Source organism: Protopterus annectens, chromosome 8.part0 (genome assembly GCF_019279795.1).
Source record: "Protopterus annectens isolate FY-2018-M chromosome 8.part0, PAN1.0, whole genome shotgun sequence".
NCBI lineage: Eukaryota > Metazoa > Chordata > Ceratodontiformes > Protopteridae > Protopterus > Protopterus annectens.
Genome location: NC_056741.1, coordinates 19072851 through 19092602, shown reverse-complemented (window position 1 = coordinate 19092602; position 19752 = coordinate 19072851). Strand labels below are relative to the sequence as shown.

General features: G+C 42.8%; 1 protein-coding gene across 1 annotated transcript in view; it reads left to right on the top strand.

The window, feature by feature from the left end:
- The window catches only part of LOC122807962 (chromodomain-helicase-DNA-binding protein 4-like), a 1347878-nt gene that overhangs the window by 706253 nt on the left and 621873 nt on the right, over positions 1-19752 (top strand). Inside the window, exon 19 of the mRNA XM_044078994.1 lies at positions 939-1111. Coding sequence (XP_043934929.1) covers positions 939-1111 — 173 coding nt within the window. The remainder of the gene's footprint in view (positions 1-938; positions 1112-19752) is intronic.

Genomic DNA, 19752 nt, shown 5'->3' with positions numbered 1-19752 from the left:
CATTCCAGCACCTGCCAACAACCTTTTGTGTAAAACTGTCCTTGAAGTGTGATCACAAAATCTGGTAGGAAAATGACACCCACACCATCCAGTTATAACTTTATTTTCTGTACCATTTCCAGCCATTTGACTCCTTTCAAGCTAAGAGCTCCTTAAATGTGCCATATTTCTGATGCGATCTTAGAATAGTCTGATAGTGGAACACCATATTCTTTTCTCTGGATATGTAGCAGCCCACCTTTAGCAGCAAATCCTCCTGTATTTTGTATGGATGAATCTCAAATCAGATATTGCAGTATTGGGGCATTCATAAAGTACATAACCAAGCAGTTAGGGCGAGGGGTGTCGACAGATCCTTTGTCCTTTTATCTTTGTAAAATATTCCATGTTTCCAGATCGACCACTTTTAGCTGTGAAGCTCTCTAATTGTTTCTCTTAAAGGTTGCTGAAGTAGTGTTTTGTGGTCCGAATCTTGATTGCTTGTTTACAGTTTTTAGGGCATAACTCTTCTGGCATCAGTCATTCTTTGATTAATTGATCCAGTGGGGAAAGTATAGAAAGCAGCTTTTTGATTATGATGTAATTGTTAACCCCCCCTGCAGAAATGTGCAGGGAACTAGATGGAATGGGGTTTGCTCATTCTACCTTTGGGTGATTTGCTGTGGCTTTGTTCAGCTCTTGAGTAGCTACTGCAGTTTGAGTAGGATTCTGCACTGCAGTAGAAAACACCCACTGCCCTCCCATCAGAAGACAAGCAAGATGGCGGCCCTTCCCTTCTCACACTGATGGCTAGCTCTTCAGTAGTCAAGCTGCTAGTTGAGTCTCCTGTCTCTCCCAAATTTCAAGTCAGCCATTCTTTAATGAACATGTTGCTCCATGCAGAGACTGCTGATTTACCTGTTCATAGTTTCAGGCATTGAATGCTTTTTTTCTTTCAGGTGAGAACAAGGAAGATGACAGCAGTGTGATTCACTATGATGATAAGGCCATAGAGCGCTTACTTGACCGGAGCCAGGATGAGCCAACGGAGGACACAGAGTTACAGGGAATGAACGAGTACCTCAGCTCTTTCAAGGTTGCGCAGTATGTGGTGAGAGAGGAGGACATGGTGGTGAGTATATTCCATATTACAGGCGGTGACTGACGTGTGTTCTTATTACAGGTGCTGACTGATATACGTATTAAACTCCTTTAAGAGGCATACACAGATTTACAGCCTACCACTGTATGTCTCTCGAAATTGGTGTGTGGTGGGACAAATTCCTTGTCATTAATATTTGAACCTTACATTGTGGAAACACTGCCCTATAACTATTTTTGTACTGTTTTGTTTTTTCTCTTCCATTTGGTACGTGCGCTGAAGGGAAGATAAATAAATGGGGTAGCTTCATCATAAAGGACACTGCTGCAATTATCATTCATCTGTGGTAAATAGACCTAGGCAGACACTTACCCTTCTGTGCTGAGCTAATTCACACACATGACATTTGCCAGGTGTTAATCTGTGCAAAAGTGTTTACCGCCTTCATTTTTCCTTTTTTACAAAAAAAAAATCCTTTACAAGTACATCTATCCATTAGTCCTGTCTGGGTGACTTAGAGAACTAAAACACCCAATTGAAAACATTTTACTTGATTTAATTTTTATTGATCTGTTGTATGACTCTTTTGCACTTTATTCTGTCTTGTTTTTCCAGTGATGTGGCCTGAGACATCTCTGGAAAAGCTCAGTAGCAACTGTGCCTTTACAAGAGAAATTTTGCTTGAGGTCATCACTTGCAGTGACTGTTTTGGTGGTTAAATAGTCTGGTCTTCTGCAAGCACTGCATGGCTTTTAATAAAAAGTTAATTCTGCCTGTGCCCTACAAGGCTGTGAAAGTACAGACTTGTGTGGGAATAAGAGCACTTGGCCCTATACCAACACGAAAGTTGTTGACCAACAGTACAAAATGTTGTAGCTCCCCAAAAAAGCAAAGCAGGCACGGAAAAATGGAGAAACCCAAGGAGGTAGTGATTAAAGAAGAGTGGGTGCTTAACAGGGGGCCTGAAATTGTCAGTCCTAGTGAGGAGTAACCTTGTTTACCTCTGAACCCATTGCCTTTTATCACTGTGTCCCTGGAAAGGTGTGTTTGAGGAAAAGGGAAGTCTGAATGAGGAGGTCAAAGCTAGAGTTTGCTTTAGCCAAGTGGTACAAAGCGTCATGGCTAGGGCATAACAGAAGAATGCTAAAAAGTAAGTTGTGGTGCGCATGGAGGTGTGCTGCGTGTGGCACAGAGATTTGGACAGTGAAGGCAGCAGCTGAGAAAGCTCGATGTGCAGAAATTCTTGAGATGGTAGTTGGATGTACACTATGGGACAAGACATAAAGACTATGGATCAGAAGTCAGAATAGCTCCACCTGTAGCAGATTTCAAAGAAAACAGATTACAGTAGCTTGGTCACATATGCTGAAATTGGTGAAGCAGATTTGAGACTGTGAAAAGGCAAGAGGAGATAGATGCCCATCCAAGAGATGGGCGGATTGTGAAAGAGAAGACATCTTTGAGAGGCGGGCATGACTATTGTAGGTTGAAGTGTAGCTCAGAATCGGTACAGGTGGTAGCAGATGACACAACACCGTGGTCCAGTGTAAAATAGGAAAAAGGGGTTAACGATGAGTTGGCAAAACCCATCCCAAGACATGCTTGAGGTAAACTGTTAAATGAAGGGTGTTTATATTTATAGATGTATGCGTGTGTATACACAACGGCCATTAGAGGAAATGCATAGTATGCAATGAAGCAGGGCTTGAAAGCCCGCGGGATTCAAACCTAGAAAGGCACCAACTGTAAACTTGGCCCACCCTTCCTTCATCCCCTTCCAGACCCCCCACCGTCACTTCCAGTCCCCCTTTCTGTTCCACAGCAAAAGGTAGGGAGTCACCTGTGCCTCCTTGTGAAGTAGTGCAAGACCATCACTTGGGACAAATGGCCACTTCAAATTCCATGACAGGTAAAAGCTAGTCCTATCCCCTGCCCCTGTGTACTGTTTAGCAGACCAGCTGAGCAACTTGTGTTGCACTTGGATGCATCTTATTGTCAACAAGTGGGATGAGCCAAAACTAGACCTTTTTGCTTCTCCAGAAAACAGCTCAAATGTTGCACCAGGATGCTAACATTGGAGACTGGGGAAGCAGATGCCTTCTCCAAAACTTGGACAGGATGTACCCTTTCTTATGTGTCTTTCTGCAGGCCCTCATGCTCAAAAACCCTTTTGAATATTTAGCAAGGATAGGGCCACTCTACATACCAATCCAAAGTTTGTGCCCAAGGTGGTGACGGAATTACTTTGCAGTATTTTTTGTGCAATGCCTCTCTCATACCACTGATGTCTTGACATCCAGATGGGAAGTTCTCTTCTTGGCCAAGAGGGAGAAGGGTAATAAGCTTGGCTGTCAGACCACCTGTGATTGACGTTCCCAAACAGTCCTGTGGATGGTTCATTATAAGCAGTGGAAGCACACTTAATATTTGTCTCTCTAAAGGCAATAACGCTGAGGCACAAGGGACTTTTATTTTTAAGTACATTTAGTTAAAAATAGACCAGATCTTGTCAATGTACATTTCTTCTCCATGGCTTATATTTAAAATGGAAAAATATGTTATACCTCTAGCACTTAACATCTATAGCCTTGTGTTATGCTATTTTTGAAGCTTCACAAACATATTCTGATGCCAATTGTGGAACTTGATTAAGGAAGATTTGAGCTTCCTTAGTGTAATGTATTCAGATACATTTCTCTAGGTATACATGGCCTTAAATGTTCTTATGGTGCTGCATCTAGGGTAGTTGCCACTGGTACAGTACTAAGGAGGCATGCATGGCGCCAGACATAAAAGCCAAACTTCTCAGTGCCCAGCTGTGTTGTGGACCACAGGCATACAAGGTCTTTAAAAGACTGAAACAGAAGGGTAAAGTCATGGATATATAGTCCATATATTTCACCTTTCATTTCCTAGGTATATAGCAGGAATTACCAGAATAAACAGGACCCATTTTGTAAAAAGCCAGGGAAGGGCAAATAGCCAAAAGGGGACAAGCCCCTTTACAGCAAGTGTTTTGCTCAAAAGATAAGATGCATCTTTCCCAACTTTAGCCCCCACCCCTTTATCCACTCTAGACCCTACAAACTTGGGAGAGAGACACTTGGGTTAGAGAAGATGAGGTCAGTCGCATTAGACAGATGGATACTGGGCATCATTGCAAATTGGTGTCCCCTAGCATTCTAAGCCCCTGGGCAGAGAGGTATCAGCAGAACAAGAGCACCTTATAGAACCCACTCTTCATCTTGTGTTGCAACAAGAAACAGACTAGACTTTTTGTCCCAAGTTAAGCAAGTTCCTTTTAGTGCAAAAAATTCAAAGTTCTGACCCTCCAGGTTTTCTGTCCTTCACTAAATCCATGTGCATTTGTGGTCACCATGGATGTTGAGGGTGCATTCTCATTCACAAGAGCGAGGCTGCTAGTATTAATGGCAAATGGTGGTTGCTTCAGTTTACCTCCTTGCCCTTCAGGTTTGCCACTGCTTTGAGTCTTTAAATGTATAGCACCATTAAATGCCCACTGCAGGACAAAGAACATACATATTTTATACGTGTCTGGATGAGTTCCTCTTGCAGGCACTGTCCTAGGAGAGGGTTATAATTACCATCTCCTTTCCATAGTATTGCCTACAGAATTTTGGCTTCATCCTGAACCTGCAGAATTTAAATTTGAAACTCTGAGAGCCATGTCTTTGGAAAGGTCTCCTAAACAAATGTCAAATCTGTTCTTTCAGGAGAAAGTTATAGCTCAGCATTCATTGAACTAATGATGCAAAAGCCTGTATGGATAGTAGTAGAGATCCCCAGGATTTTAGGGCACATGGTTGTCACTGACCTGAATACATTTGAGAAAAGTCTAGTGAGTACCTCCGGAGCCTGTGGGCTCCGTATTCTCCTTCTGGAATATGCCATCCTGGCCATACCAGGGCTATCAAAGAAAACGGGGGCATACTTGGGTCGTAAAGATGCAAAATAGTTGGACCAGTTCAGAAGCCAAACTTTTCATAAAGTTGGAGTAGATGCTGGCAGTTCTATATGCTGTCTAAGCATTCTAATCCCTTCAGGTTCTAGGAATCGAGAGCTTAGTTGGTCGCGTGGTACATGAACAAATGGGCTGACATTGGCAGTAAGGGAGATTACCATAAATCACAGCATAAAGGAAGCAGACAGTCCCCCAAGGGGCAACCAGCCAGAGGATCAGCTGATCAGAACCTCATCCAAACCCCAGTGACTAAACACTGTACAGAACAATTTTCCTTTTACTGACTCAGAAGTGGTGGGTGCTGGACTTTAATGTGTGTTTCATGTAAGAACTTTCAGATCAGAAAGTTTTGCTGTAGAACACCACACCAAAAAGGCAGTGGATGCATTCTCTGTGTGCTGAAAGAGCAAGTTCTCTTAAGTCTATCCTTCTGTCCTTCATGCCAAGAATGGTGTAGAAAATGCAGTGCTTTCATCCCCAAAATGATCCTAATTGCACATCTGTGTCCCAGGCAACACTGCTTCTCCCAACTTTTATTAATGGCAGGGAAGATCCTGTATTGCCTAGGAGGGTGAATCAGTTGATAAGGTGAGCACCTAGCACATCTGGGGCACAATATCCTCAATCTGGCAGACTGGAAGAATAAAAACTGTTACCCTTTGGGTACTAGTTGTTTGAAGATGTGCGCATTATGAGGGAGTCAAGCAATCCAAAGCCAAGAAATCATGTCTAGCAGAGTGAAAAGCATTCTGTCCGGGTGCTAAATGAGTGATTTTCTACATATTGAAGCAAACATGCCAAAGTCCTCCATTATATAACAGAGTTGTTTCGCTCAGTCTTAACTTATAATTCCATGAAGGTCCATCTGTTGGCTGTAGTGACATGCCTACCTCTAGACCCATCTCACTCCACAAAAGGGCAGTAAAATGTTTCCTGAAAAGGCTTCTGCACCTCAGCCACCCCCTCCCCAAAATAGTCGATTGTATCACTGTGAGACATGAATTTTACACTTTAGAAACTGATTTCCACCATCTGAATCAGCAGGTTCAGTTTATGTAAAGAACCTCTCACAGAAGACACTTTTGTGGTAGTCACCTCATTTGGGACAGTTTCAGAATTACAGGCCCTGATGTATAAAGAACAGTTTTTGGTATTCTACTAATGTAGTTAGTTTGGGTACTAAATTCCTCCTTTATGCCAGAGGTTATTGCATAGGTGACTGAACTGGGCCATTAGTATTTTTTCTTTTCTTTTTACAGTAAACAAAACAAGGGGGGAAATCCTGCCTTCCCTAGATGTACACAGGCAATTTAAGGTGTGTATCCTGGACACAACAAAAGTCTACAGAAAGATCAGCTGTTTTTAGTCTTGGCAGAACACAAATGATTCTATATCTCAAAGCCGACAGTCTTAGTGAACATCTCGTATTGTTTTCTGCCACAAATTCCATGGCAAGTACTTAACTGGAGATGTAAGATCTTGCTTTGTCAGCGGCACAGGTACTACAATAGCTTTCTTGGAGAGTCTCCGCAAATGATGTCTTGGAAGTTAACACATGGTTATCGGTCCATGGTTTCCTAAACACTATAGGCTGGCCATTATGTGCAGAGCTAGAGCATAGTTTGCTGCAGAAATCCTGAACTGATATAGCTGCCCTCATCTGTAGGGTTGCAAACCATTCAAAGAGCAGGTGAGGAACACTGGGAATGTTCTGAAGTCATGAATACAGCAGTGCTTACACAAGGAGCACATGGTACAGTTGTATCATCCGTACACCATAATTACAGGTGTTTGAGCATAAGTCACTACTGCAGTCCAGATGTTCATCGTGTTACCCTGCTGCAGTCATCACACTTGGGTTATCCTGCCGTCAGGCGGTCCTGCAGTCAGCCCGAATTCCAAAGTCTTGGTCCGGCGTCGGTTGCTGTCACTTCTTCCCTGATGTCAGAGCGCCAGGGGTATATCAGAGGCATCAGATGCCATTTTCTTCAGTCTTTCTTGCTGCGCGGTGCCCGAAGCAGAAGCAGTTCGCAAGTGCCTGTCAGCCGACACCTGAGATTTTCAAATCGAGTTTCAGTCCGAAGTCTTCAAAGCTAAGTACCCAATTGGGGAACCTTTCTTGCCTCAGTCCGATGTCAGAAAAAGTTAATTGCATTTCTTGTGGGAAGCAAATACCTCATAAGGACTTTCATTCTTTTTGTATATACCTTGCCTAGGCCCAGACCACAACGTCACTGGTTGTAGGTTTTGTAGGTTTTGTGCTAGGTTCAATAAGCGAACTATAAAGCGACGCTTTGATTTTGCACGACACTACTTCGGTAGAAAATTTAATTACACTATGCCGTCAGAGCAACCGACTACCGGCGTGCATAAAAGCAAGGATAAAGACAGGCAGCCTAGATCCAAGCCCGACTCCGAGGCCTCGACTGGGCTGGTCGCCGGTTCTCCAGTTTTCAGTGAGGTGCCTACGCAGCCCCTGGCTACCGCTGAATTGGATCCTCAGACCGCTTCGGATCCCCCAGCAGGGAGTTCTAGGCAGACGCAGCCATTTTCTTTAGGCCCTGCCAACGACATTACAGTAGGGGAAGCCGGTGCTGTAGAAACACCTTCGGTTTCTGAAGGTGTCTTCAGACCGACTACTCTCACCATAAAATCTTATGCTAAGCTTAAGACTCCTCTAAAACCAAAAAGGACTGCACATCAGTCTCCAGTTCAAGGCCCCATGCCTAAGAAACAGATGCTTAAAATAGCTGAAGATTTGATTTCTTTAATCAGGGCCTCCCCCCCCCCCCCCCGACAAAAGGCCTAGACAAGAGGAGGATTATGCCTCCTCTGATCAAGTGTCTGTTTCCTCAGGCTCCTCTGAGGAACAGGATTACTCCTTTCCCCCTTATGAAGATTCCTGATGCTGAAGACTCCATTCCCTCAGCTTCTCCCCCTGAAGATTATTCCTTTGGGGAACCTTACATACTATGAGGGAACATTTCCACTGGGAAGGTCAGGACTACTCCGACTAAAAGTAAAGGCTCTGAGAGTTTCCTTTACTCCCCCAGCACATACCACTTGCTATCCCCCCAGTTTTGGACATTGTGGATGATGTTTTCTTAGAATCTAGTCTAAATCCAGATTCTCTGCCTCCTGCTCCAGGCAAACCAGATAGATACTACAGAGTGCCTGACTCTCTCAAATTCCTTTACAAAAGCCCTGTTGCTGATCCAGAGACAATCTCCCAGGGTCTCAAAGGGGCTAAGGCTTCTATGGCTAAAATTCCTGTACCCTCAGAAAGGGACTTCAGAGCACTAGATAGGTGGGGGAAGAAGGTTTACACCTCGACTACTCTAGCTATGAGAGCACTAAATTGTCAATTTCACATGCTTAAATACCAGCAATTCCTAATGTCTCAAATAAAACAAAAGATGGGCACGCACCCTCAACAGTCTGAATTCAAGGAATTGCAAGATCTGTTGCATGCAGCTGAACAGGTGGGCAAACATACTTTACAATGTGGTTTTGATGCCTTGGAAGTTTCCTCTAGAGCAGCTGTTACTGGGTCTGTTATACGTAGGCATGCTTGGTTAAAGGAACAATCTCTACCTGATCATGTTAAAGCAAAGTTACTGGATGCACCCTTACAGCAGGATGTCTTATTTGGGGTTAAAGCAGAGGAGGTTTTAAAGAAAATGGAGGATAAGGCAACATCTATGCAGACGGTCAAAGATTTCTTACAGGTACAGCCCCCACGCTTCAGCAGAAATTGGCCAACAAAAAATTGGTCCTTTCCAGCTTCTGACAGACCACAGAGGGGTAAATACAGGCGCCCAAGGGGAAGAGGACAAGCACAAATCCCTTACAAACCTCGCCAATGGGGCACTGCAACACAGAAGGGAGGTGAAGACAGGTCCTAAACTACTAGAAGGCAAACACAATGACTTAAACCTCAAACTGCCAAGCAAAACTCTTGGCAGCTCCCTTGGGAGGAAAATTAGCACTTTTTGCAGACAACTGGCGCATCGTCACAAAGGACAAATGGGTCCTAAACATTATCTCACACGGATACAGATTCCATTTCCACACCTTGCCAAGGATAAAAGGAATGCCAAACCTGCCACAAAATCAATGGGCAGAGGCACAAAACCAAATTACAGCTCTCATGGACATGAGAGCCATTCAACTGGTACCTACACAGGAGCAAGGCCAAGGATTTTACTCAAGGCTCTTTCTAGTCCCCAGAAAGGACAATGCTTGGAGACCCATTCTGGACCTTTCAATTTTAAACATCTTCTTGCAAGTACCCAAATTCAAGATGCTAACACTACAGCAGCTTCTTCCCATGTTGGGCAAGCAAGCTTGGCTAGTAACGTTGGACCTCAAGGAGGCATACCTGCATGTCCCTATCAGACAAAATTGCAGAAGATACCTCCGTTTCATTGCAGGTTCAACCCATTACCAATTCTCTGCACTGCCCTTTGACTTATCTACTGCGCCCAGGGTCTTCACAAAATGCCTGGCACCAGTAATTCCATACTGCAGACAGAGGAATTCAAATATACCCATACCTGGACGACTCTCTCATCCAACCAGAAAGCAAGGATATTCTCTTACAACACCTGGCTTTTGTAAAACATCTCCTAAGTTGCCTAGGGTACACAGTAAACAAAAATAAATCAAAACTAGTGCTCTCACAAAATATGACATTGCTGGGTGCCAGCTTGAATACAACGGCCCAGATGGCTTATCAGACGCCAGACAAACGACTACAATTAACTCAATACTTCAGAACAATGGCAACAAAGACCCAACTCCCTGCAAGAAAAATTCTGCAGGCCTTGGGCTTCATGGCATCTTGCATACTACTAATACCATTTGCAAAACTGCATATGAGGAAATTACAATGGTACCTAAAAAGCGTATGGACTCAACACAGCCACAGCTTGGAAACAATGATAACTCTCATTCCCTGCCTTCAGCAGGAGTTTCTATGGTGGTCACAGGCATGTCACCTCAACAAGGGTCAGCCTTTTACCCTACCCCCCAGCCAGGCAAACTATGACAACAGATGCATTGGTCTATGCCTGGGGGGCACACATGGCAGGACGGTGCGTTCAAGGCATATGGACAGCAGATCAAAGGAATCTGCACATCAATCAAAAAGAAATGCTAGCTGTACAAAATGCTCTGACAGCCTTCAAGGACCTCTTACATCCAGGACAGCTTATCATAAGGACAGACAACACCACAGTAATGTGGTACATAAACAAGGGGGTACACACTCCTACCCTCTATGCAGGCAAGCAATGACCTTGTGGAACACAGCACTTTCTTACCAAGTTCAATTACAAGCTCAATTCCTGCCAGGAAAAAAGAACACATTGGCAGACGACCTAAGCAGAAACATCATGGATCCCCACGAGTGGAAACTGGATCCACAAGTATTCGCAATGATTGGTCAAAAATGGAGGCTCCCAGACATAGTTTTGTCCATCATCTAACAAAATTGTGGACACACTCTTTCAGTTGGAAAATGCTAACAGTATATGCCTTTCCTCCATTACCCCTTCTCACAAAGGTGCTACTGAAAGTCAGGATGGAGACCCCGAATGATACTCACTGCCCCAGATTGGCCACGCCAGCACTGGTACCCACTATTAAGGAATATGGCCCAGGGTCCACCATGGATTCTACCACAAATTGCCCACCTGCTCACACAGCAAGACAATCAGATTCTACACAGCCAGCTCAAAACCTTAAACTTGGCTGCATGGCAAATCACCTAAGCAACCAGCCAGCTCCTCTCTCACAAGCTGTTATGGATGTTATTCTGGAGGCCAGGAGGCCCAGCACCAGGAAAGCCTACTCAGACAAATGGAAAAGGTTTTGCGCCTGGAACCAAGCTAAAGGCCAAAATACCCTTCAGCCTGACATACCTCAGAGTCTGCAATATCTAACTGAGATGTTACACAAAGGGCTTTCTTTTTCATCTATTAAAATCCACGCCTCAGCTATTTCTGCTCACTACAACACGGATCCTCCTTTATTTTCATATCCACGCCTAAGGCAGTTTCTCAGAGGGGCCAAAAACATTAGGGCTCCCAGGAGAGCACCAACACCTACTTGGGACCTCAACTTTGTTCTGGAAAAACTCACGCTACCTCCTTTTGAGCCAGCTTTCTCAGCTGACTTAGTTTATATCATGGAAGACTGCCCTGCTGCTAGCAATTACTTCAGCTAGAAGAGTTTCAGAGCTTCAGACACTAATGGCAGTAGAGCCTTTCCTCATTTTTCATCAAGACAGAGTTTCTCTACGAACTAACCCCTCCTTTATGCCTAAGGTGGTATCCAGTGTGGCTCTAAATCAAACCATCCATTTACCCACCTTCCCAGGTCTGCAGAACAAATGAGAAAGACTCCTGCATTCCTTGGACATTCACAGGCAGCTACGTTACTACTTGGATAAAACTAAGGTTTTCAGAAAATCTGACCAGCATTTTGTATCCTATGCTACAGCATCACAAGGAAAGGCCATCTCAAAACAGACCATTTCCAAATGGATATGACATTGCATACGTTTTTGCTACACCCACCATGAAAAACCAGTTCCTGCTACCATAAGGCCCCACTCTACCGGGGCAGCAGCTACATCTGCAGCCTTCCTCAGGAGGGTACCAACCAAGGATATTCTGGAAGCTGCAACTTGGAGTTCAGTACACACCTTCACCAAACATTACCACTTAACACTTTACTCTAAGACTAGAGCTGGCTTCGCCACTGCAGTTTTGCAGGGCCTTCTAGCCTCCTCTAACCCTGTTTGACTCCACCTCCCATCCTTAGCTTTGGGATTCTACCCAAGTGTGATGACTGCAGCAGGGTCACACGATGAACATAGTACAGTTTTGTACCTAGCATAAATGTAGATGTTCGAGTGTATACCTTGCTGCAGTCCAGGTTACCCTCCTTCCATCCCCTCTGAACTAGCTGAACTTCTCTACCACTCTATTCTATACTACTTCTGTGGTGTATTTGATTGTGCCTAAGGGTTTTGTTTTATTTTTCCATATAGCTGTGTGTATGTGTGTGTGTGTGTGTGTATATATATATATATATATATATATATATATATATATATATATATATATATATATATATATATATATATATTTTTTTTTTTTTTTTGCCTACCTATTAGGGGCACCCGACATCTGGGGCAAGAAAAACTGAAGAAAATGGCGTCTGATGCCTCTGATATACCCCTGGTGCTCTGACGTCAGAGAAGAAGTGACAGCAACTGACGCCAGACCAAGACTTTGGAATTCAGGCCGACTGCGGGACCGCATGACGGCAGGATAACCCAAGTGTGATGACTGCAGCAGGGTGAACACTCTAACATCTGCATTTATGGTAGGTACAAAACTGTACTTTCTTCCCCTTCCCTCTTCACAGCCACAGAGCTGTGGTAGGGTTCCAACTTAGTTCTTTTCCTTGCCACACAAGCTGTCTGGCTGCCTTTCCCTAGAAAGTTAGTGGTGTTGAGACGCACTCAACCTTGATAAATCTTGGCAAGGGACAGGAGAGAAGAGATGATGGCTAACCTCTTATAATTTGTTGTGGAGTCATTCAGAAGGGAGATGCAAGATTGGTATAGAAAGGAAAGATATGAGCTCAGACTCTGGCCAGATATAGGACTCCACCTGTGGTAGAGATATCTTAAATTAAGACTGCAACAGTGACTGTACTTGAGCATCTACAGTTAATGTTAAGTCAGTGACTCTCTTCTCCAGGAGCAGACTGTACTCTTATTCAGCAAGCTGAGGTTTGCTGGTGCCTTTGGTGCAAAATGCTTGTGAACTTTGGTTTGACAAAACCAGTGATGGTAACTGTGTGTGGCGAGCATGTGCTCACTGGAAGTGGGTGTAGCAGTCTGCTTTGGTGATGTGGGTGCTCCACATCAACCAGCAGAAGGTGGGGTTAAGGCCTCATTCAGAAAGTCTGTGGTTGCCCCTTTACTCTGGAGTGAGTTGGCTGCATTGAACTGAACAAGGCATTTGCTGAGCATAAGACCCTTATGGTTGTTTGTAGAACTGAGACTATCATTCACTGGGCATTTGGGTTGCAGGAGAAAGCTGATGCTGGCAGATTGCTTTGAACCAGACATCCTTCATTCCTCCCTTGGAGAACTGTTCTTTGGTTTCCTCCTGAGTCATTAAAGTTCACTTGATAAAGTGAATGGACCTATTTATTGAACAGGAAATGGTTGTTGGGAAGATGAAAGGGCACATGTAAATTTATTCAGATTTTTTGTTCTAAGTTGGTGATCATTCCAGCATCTGTTTCTTTTATCTAGTAGGTGGCTGTAGGACAGTATTTTTCTGAAGACAAACTTTGTTCAACAATTTCTTTGTATATAGTAATGAGATCCAAACACCATATACGCTGTTCCCTATGGCAATAAAACGTAGTAAAATTCCAACGATATACTTTACAGCATACAATACTAGGAGTTCAGTAAAGACTTTTATTTCAGTACAAAGTGAGCGCTTTCGCCAACAGGCTTCTTCAGACATATTTCTTTGTATATGTTTTATGTTATCTAGTTATCAAAGTGCTTTGCATAAGTTTTAAGTATTAAACTCTAAAGACGTTTGACTGATTATTTAAGTGTATAAGGGTAATTACAGAGTTAGTGAAGTAGAACTGTTAGTATCCATTCTTTTAAAGACCGTTGACTGCAACTGAACAGTCAGATTAACACAATATAGTTTGCTTATTTTGAATCTTCAATGTTTCTGATTTTGGAGTATCAAACTGGGCTGGCTGGTGGTATTGTGGTCCCATATGAGCAGGAATAGGTTGTGGCACTGAAAAGTGTAAGGACCTGTTGAAATTTATAGGGTGCGTGGGGATGTGTAATAGTATAAGGCAAGTTTCAGTCACCCTTGGTAACGTAGCTGTCTAAGGCATTGAGCTGAAAGTGATGACAGTGGAATTCTGGGAACCATTGGTTATAACTGCTTTCCTATACAGTGTTAAGCTGATCTGTGTGTCAGACATTTCTCTTTGCTGCAGTACACACTCAGTGTGCTGTTTAAGGCTGTCCTTTCAGTTGCGTTTAAGTACAGTCCTACAGGTCTGCAGTCATTGTAGGTTCTGTAGCAGAACTGCTGAGTAAGGTGCATTTCCTTGTGAAACTGATCAGAGATTTGGTAGCTTTGGTAAAGTGGTGCTAAATGCAGTCATTGCCAGATGGAAAGTCCCTTTACCCAAAGATACTTTCACTTTATAGGTAAATAATGTCCAGAGTTCATCTTGGTTGGATAGGGACAATTAGTAAGTAAATGAGCCATTGGGGCCCCCCCAAAAAAAAAATCTTTTTTTTTTTTTTTTTTTTTTTTTTAACTTTATTTTGGCACTGTTGTGTGCATTTTCAAGAAGGTGACCTGCTTTTCATTTTGGAAACGTGGATATTGCAGGATGTACAGATTTGGCTTTCCTTTTCCATAGATAGTTTCTAGGCCCGCAGTCCAGTAGTCCATTTAGGAGCCCAGTCCCAGTTACCCCAAAGCACTGACTGGTTAAGTGATTTGTTCAGTGTCAAGCAATAGGCAAATGAAGGTACAGAGTCAAACCCTGTTCATTAACAAGTCAGAGTTTGTCCTCTGCTTTATTTTTCTGTTATGTTTATTTTACTGTGTGTATTCTGCTTCTGGAGTACCTAGTTGGTATTTAGGTCTGCTGTTTTCATGGCTAAGGCTTTTGCTGTAAGTGTTTTGTAGGAGCATTTGCTTGACACACTTCTTGCTCTGCTCCTTCCTGGACTGCACTAAAAATGTTGGTGCTGTCATTTAGATTTCTTTGCTTTGATGTATTTTGTTCCACTGATGATTTGCTTTATTCAGAAGTCTTTCTCCATTTTCATTCAGTCTTATGGTGAACTATTAACCACTGCCATTTCTGAATTTATCTGCTAGTTACATTTTGTATCCATTTTAATCCTTTTTACCTTGATACTTTTGTTGTTGTTTGAATATGGTTGTAGTAGTTGGTTACCGCTTTTGCATTTTGTGATGGACCTGGCTCTTGAATTCTTTGCTCAAGAAGCAAGCCAAATAGAAGACTGACCCAAAATCAGGGACAGTTTTTAAATGTTCTGTTTTACTTTCTTTTTAATAGAACAGCAGATTTTTTTTTTTTTTGCTTAAGTACATATTTTCTAAACAAAAGTTTAACTTCTCTGGTGGAATAACCGCGTAAATTACATAACGAGAAAGAAACTGCTTAATGCTTATAAAGAGGTCTCATTCTACCTATCATAAGAACAAGTGAACTAACAAAGTACTTAAGGAACTATTAGGAACCTCAAAGCTGGACTTTAAATAGCTAAAAAAAAACCAACCAGCAATGTTTAGAGCTGGACAACAATAACATTGCACTCTGACCAAAAGGAAATAACCAATATCTTGGCTAACAAATTTAGTGCAAATTTTACTCCACCCACAGTTACAGCTATTATGTAGGTTCTGCCATCCCAGCCACCCACTTTAATTACTGTGGATCAAGTTCTGTCAACCTTCTCATAAAGTAAGGACACTTCATCCATGAGCCATGATAACATCCCAGCTTCTGATTATCGCTGCCAGTATGGCCTTTTTGAACCCCAACTTAACCTCTTTAGTCTAAGCCTCTCCACTGGTTACATTCCCGAAGCCTGGAAAATGGCCACTGCAGTGCCATTACACAAGGGTGGGCCAACCATGAACCCTTATAACTATAAACCCCGTAGTCTCACTAGGCTCATAATATAAAACTATGGGAATGCATTACCTCAAACCCCACTAATCTGGGCATTGAAAATCTTATTCTTGGACCCTCAATTTCGGTTTGTCAAAGGAAGGTCCTGCCCCTCTAACCTCATTAAGTTCTTTGAAAAATTTTCCAAAGTAGTGGATAGTATTTATGCAGTGCATACAGCATGTCTAGACCTGGCCAAGGCCTTTGACACTATTCCCCATGAAGGTATTACTTAATATTTGTAAATCTGAATATAAATCTTTATATTGTGTGGTGGATTGCTGCCAACTGGTTGACAGAAATCATGTGGTTAGCATTGTAGATGCCACTACTGAAAGCCAAAAGTTACCAGTGCATGACCTATGGTTAACTAAGTTTGCATATGGATGACGCAGTGGTGCAGCAGTGTGCATTGTTGCCTCACAGCAAGAGGTTCTCTGGTTTGATTCTTAGATGGGGGTGCCTTCTGTGCAGTACCTGCATGTCCTCCCTACATTTATGTGCTTTTCCTCTGGGTGCTCCGGTTTACTCCCACTTTACAAGGACGTGTATCTGGAGCGTTTCTCCCCAGGTCTCCACTGAAAATTGGCTCGTTCCAAGTCACTTTCCTGGTAAGCAAATGTTAAATGACTGTAAATAAGGTGTCAAGTCTTAAACTAACTCATGGTTGCTCCAGCATGGGTTAAACTATGTTTAACAATTGGTGCAGAGACAATGGTCTCAAATGTAAAAAAAAAAAAAAAAAAAAATGTAGCATATTTTATTTTGGTAAACAAAACAAGTTTTACTTGCACATATGTGATGCATCCCTCAAGTCATCTACTGTTGTGATTTATGCACTCGTGTTGATAATTCCTTATTTGACCAGCATGTCTCCACAGTAGTTTGGAAAAGTTTATCTGGCTCATCTAATTTCCAAAGGCATCTCCAGTTGATCCTGAGAAGTATTAATTCCCTTTGCATCTTATCAGACCCATTGGTGAAAATGCACCTTTTGGCATGTGTTGGTCTAAGCATATTACACAGCTGGTGGCACCTCAGATTCATAACCAAAAAGATCAGTAGCCTCAAAAATCTTAGTTATCAGGAGAGACTGTCGGCCCTTTCTCTGTACGGCCTCTTGCAGATTCCTCAATGAAGATCTGTGTTTAGCCTTTCAAGCCATGAAAGATTCAGCTGTTTGATGTACTACTCCTTTGGAGAACTAATGTTACCTCAAATACTCTGTTAAAAGAACTTAACCTTCCTCAGCAGATAAGTAAGGCACATTGATATTTTAGATTTGTATGTCAACATATTCCTTAGTTCTTGAAAAAAACTTGTGTGTCAAGCAGAGTAGCACCCTTGCCACCTTCAAGCGCAACCTAGATAATTGGATGGCAGCCTCAAATTCTCCCCCCGTCTATCTTGTCCTTGCCCTCCTTGAAGCTAGCGATAACTTTGCATAAGAGTTTAGTTAGGCTTGTAATGGTCCTCTTACTGATTGTCTAGTACTTAACTGTGAACCTGTCTAATGTCGAACATATAATTCTCCCTGATTTATTACCAGAAATTCAAATGTTTTATGAGAGGGTAAAGTCTGGGAGTGTTCAAAGTCACAAAACAAATAGTTGATCCACCAAGGAGAGAGAGAATTCCAGAGGGTGAAAAATTTCCAAAAAAGGCTGAACCAGCTGTTTATTCCAACACAGATGATAAATGTGCATAAAACAGGTAAGCGCTTCCATGGTCTCTTGCACTTCTTCAGACCATAGATACTCAACAAGCATACTCGACAAGCAGAGGTACAGTATTTAAATACACCAACAACCAATCAGCTCACGTAATTTAAAACACTAAAGTCAGTGAAATAGAGGTCTGCTGTTGAGAGCTGGTTTTAAAGGAATATATTCATTCAAGCCAGGTTCACAATTAGCTTCAAAATCTGTTATCCACCTTAACTCACTAAACTCAGTTTTCTTAGTTAGATCACTTTCTCTAATATTTTCCTGCAATAAATTCAAAACCAACTTAAAGGAATGTTCATTTCCCTTTTCCATTGCATGTTTTGCAGTCTTGATATAATTACAATGTTCCAGTATTCTCTGTCTACGTGTAAGATTAGTTTTCTCTTTGTAGAACCCTGTACAGCTCCTGCACTGTGCTAGATAAGCCAAGATGTTCTTCGTGTTTCACTGTTGCAGTCATCACATTTGGGTTATCTGCCTGCAGTTAGCAGTCAGCCGCCTTGAATACCAGAGTCTTCATATTTCTGCACCGGGTGCTGTCGCTTCTTCCTTGACGTCAGGTCATCAGGGGTGTAAAACATGCAGCCGACGCCATTACATCAGTCTTTCTTGCCGTGCTGTGCCCGAAGCAGAAGCAGTTCGCAAATGCTGGTCGGTCTACTCCTGAAATTTTCGTTTTCGAGTTTCAGACCCGAAGTCTTCAAAAAAGCTAAGTACCCCATTGGGGATCCTTTTTCGTGCTCTAGCAGATGTCAGTAAAAGTTAATTGTCTTACCTGTGGAAAGCAAATACCTCATAGAGATTTTCATTCTTAATGCATCCCCTGCTTAGGCCCAAACCACGACGTCCCTCGTCGGTTTTGTGCCTTATTCAACACCCGAACTATCAGTCGTCGGGCTATTTTTGCAGCTAATTATTTTTGTACTCGTTCTGTGTACTCCAAAATGGCTTCATCAAGCCATCTGACTACTGATCTTCCAAAAAAAGTAAGGATAAAGACGGACAAGACCGCATAGGTCCAAAACTGCCGATGATGCTTCCATTAAGCTAGTCGCTCGTACTCATTGAGGTGCTTTCGCAGCCCCTGATACCTGCTACTTCTGATTTGCAGGCCTCTACTGAGACCCATTCGGAGTCCGGTATGCCATGAGATGCTTCTTCGACTATGGAACCTGCGGATGTCTCTACCTTGGATGGGTCCGGAGCCACCGTGCAAGCACTGGCTTCTGAGGGTGTATTCAGGCCTACAGACATTCATGTTAAACCAATGCCATTGTTTTCATCCAGGCCTAAAACTCGCACAATGCTTAGAAAACCGATCAAACTGCAGGCCCGGGCCCATTTGCCTAAAAAAACAAATGTTTAGAATGGCTGAAGACCTCATTACCTTGATTAGGGGAAGCCAGCCTTCCCCCTCTAAGAGACCTAGAACTGATTTTCTTTTTGATGATTCTGATCGGGAATCTGATTTTTCTGCTCCTTCCGATTACCAGGATTTGCCCTGATCTACTTATGAGGATTCTGATGCAGAGGATTCCATTCCCTCTGCTTTCCCCTCCAGAAGATTTTTCTTTCAGTGAAACCTTGTACACTCTTAGGGAGCATTTCCACTGGGAAAGCCAGGATTACTCTGACTCCAAAAAGAGGCTTAGGGAATTCTTACTCCTACCTCAACACAGGCCATTAGCTATCCCTCCTGTTCTGGACTTTGTAGATGATGCTTTCTTGGAATCCAGCCTTTCCCCAGACACTTTGCCTCCAGTTCCCAGAAAACCTGACTGGTATTTCAGAGTACCTGACTCTCACAAGTTCCTCTTCAAGAATCCTTCTGCGTAACCAGAAACCATTTCCCAAGGACCAAAAGGCATTAAGGCTACTGCTGCCAAAAATCCTACCCCTTCTGATAGAGATTTTAGAGCCTTAGACAGATGGGGTAAGAAGGTACACACTTCTGCTACCTTGGCCATCATGGCTTTAAATTGCTAGTTTCCTATGTTAAAGTATCAGCAGCATGTTATGGGGCTACTTAAACAGAAAATTATGTTGATTCCTGACTGTACTGAACACAAAGAATTACAGGATTTAATGCATTCTGCAGAAAAAGTTGGTAAACATACTTTGTAATGTGGTTTTGATGCTTTAGAAGCATCTTGCAGGGCTGCTGTCACTGGGTCTGTACT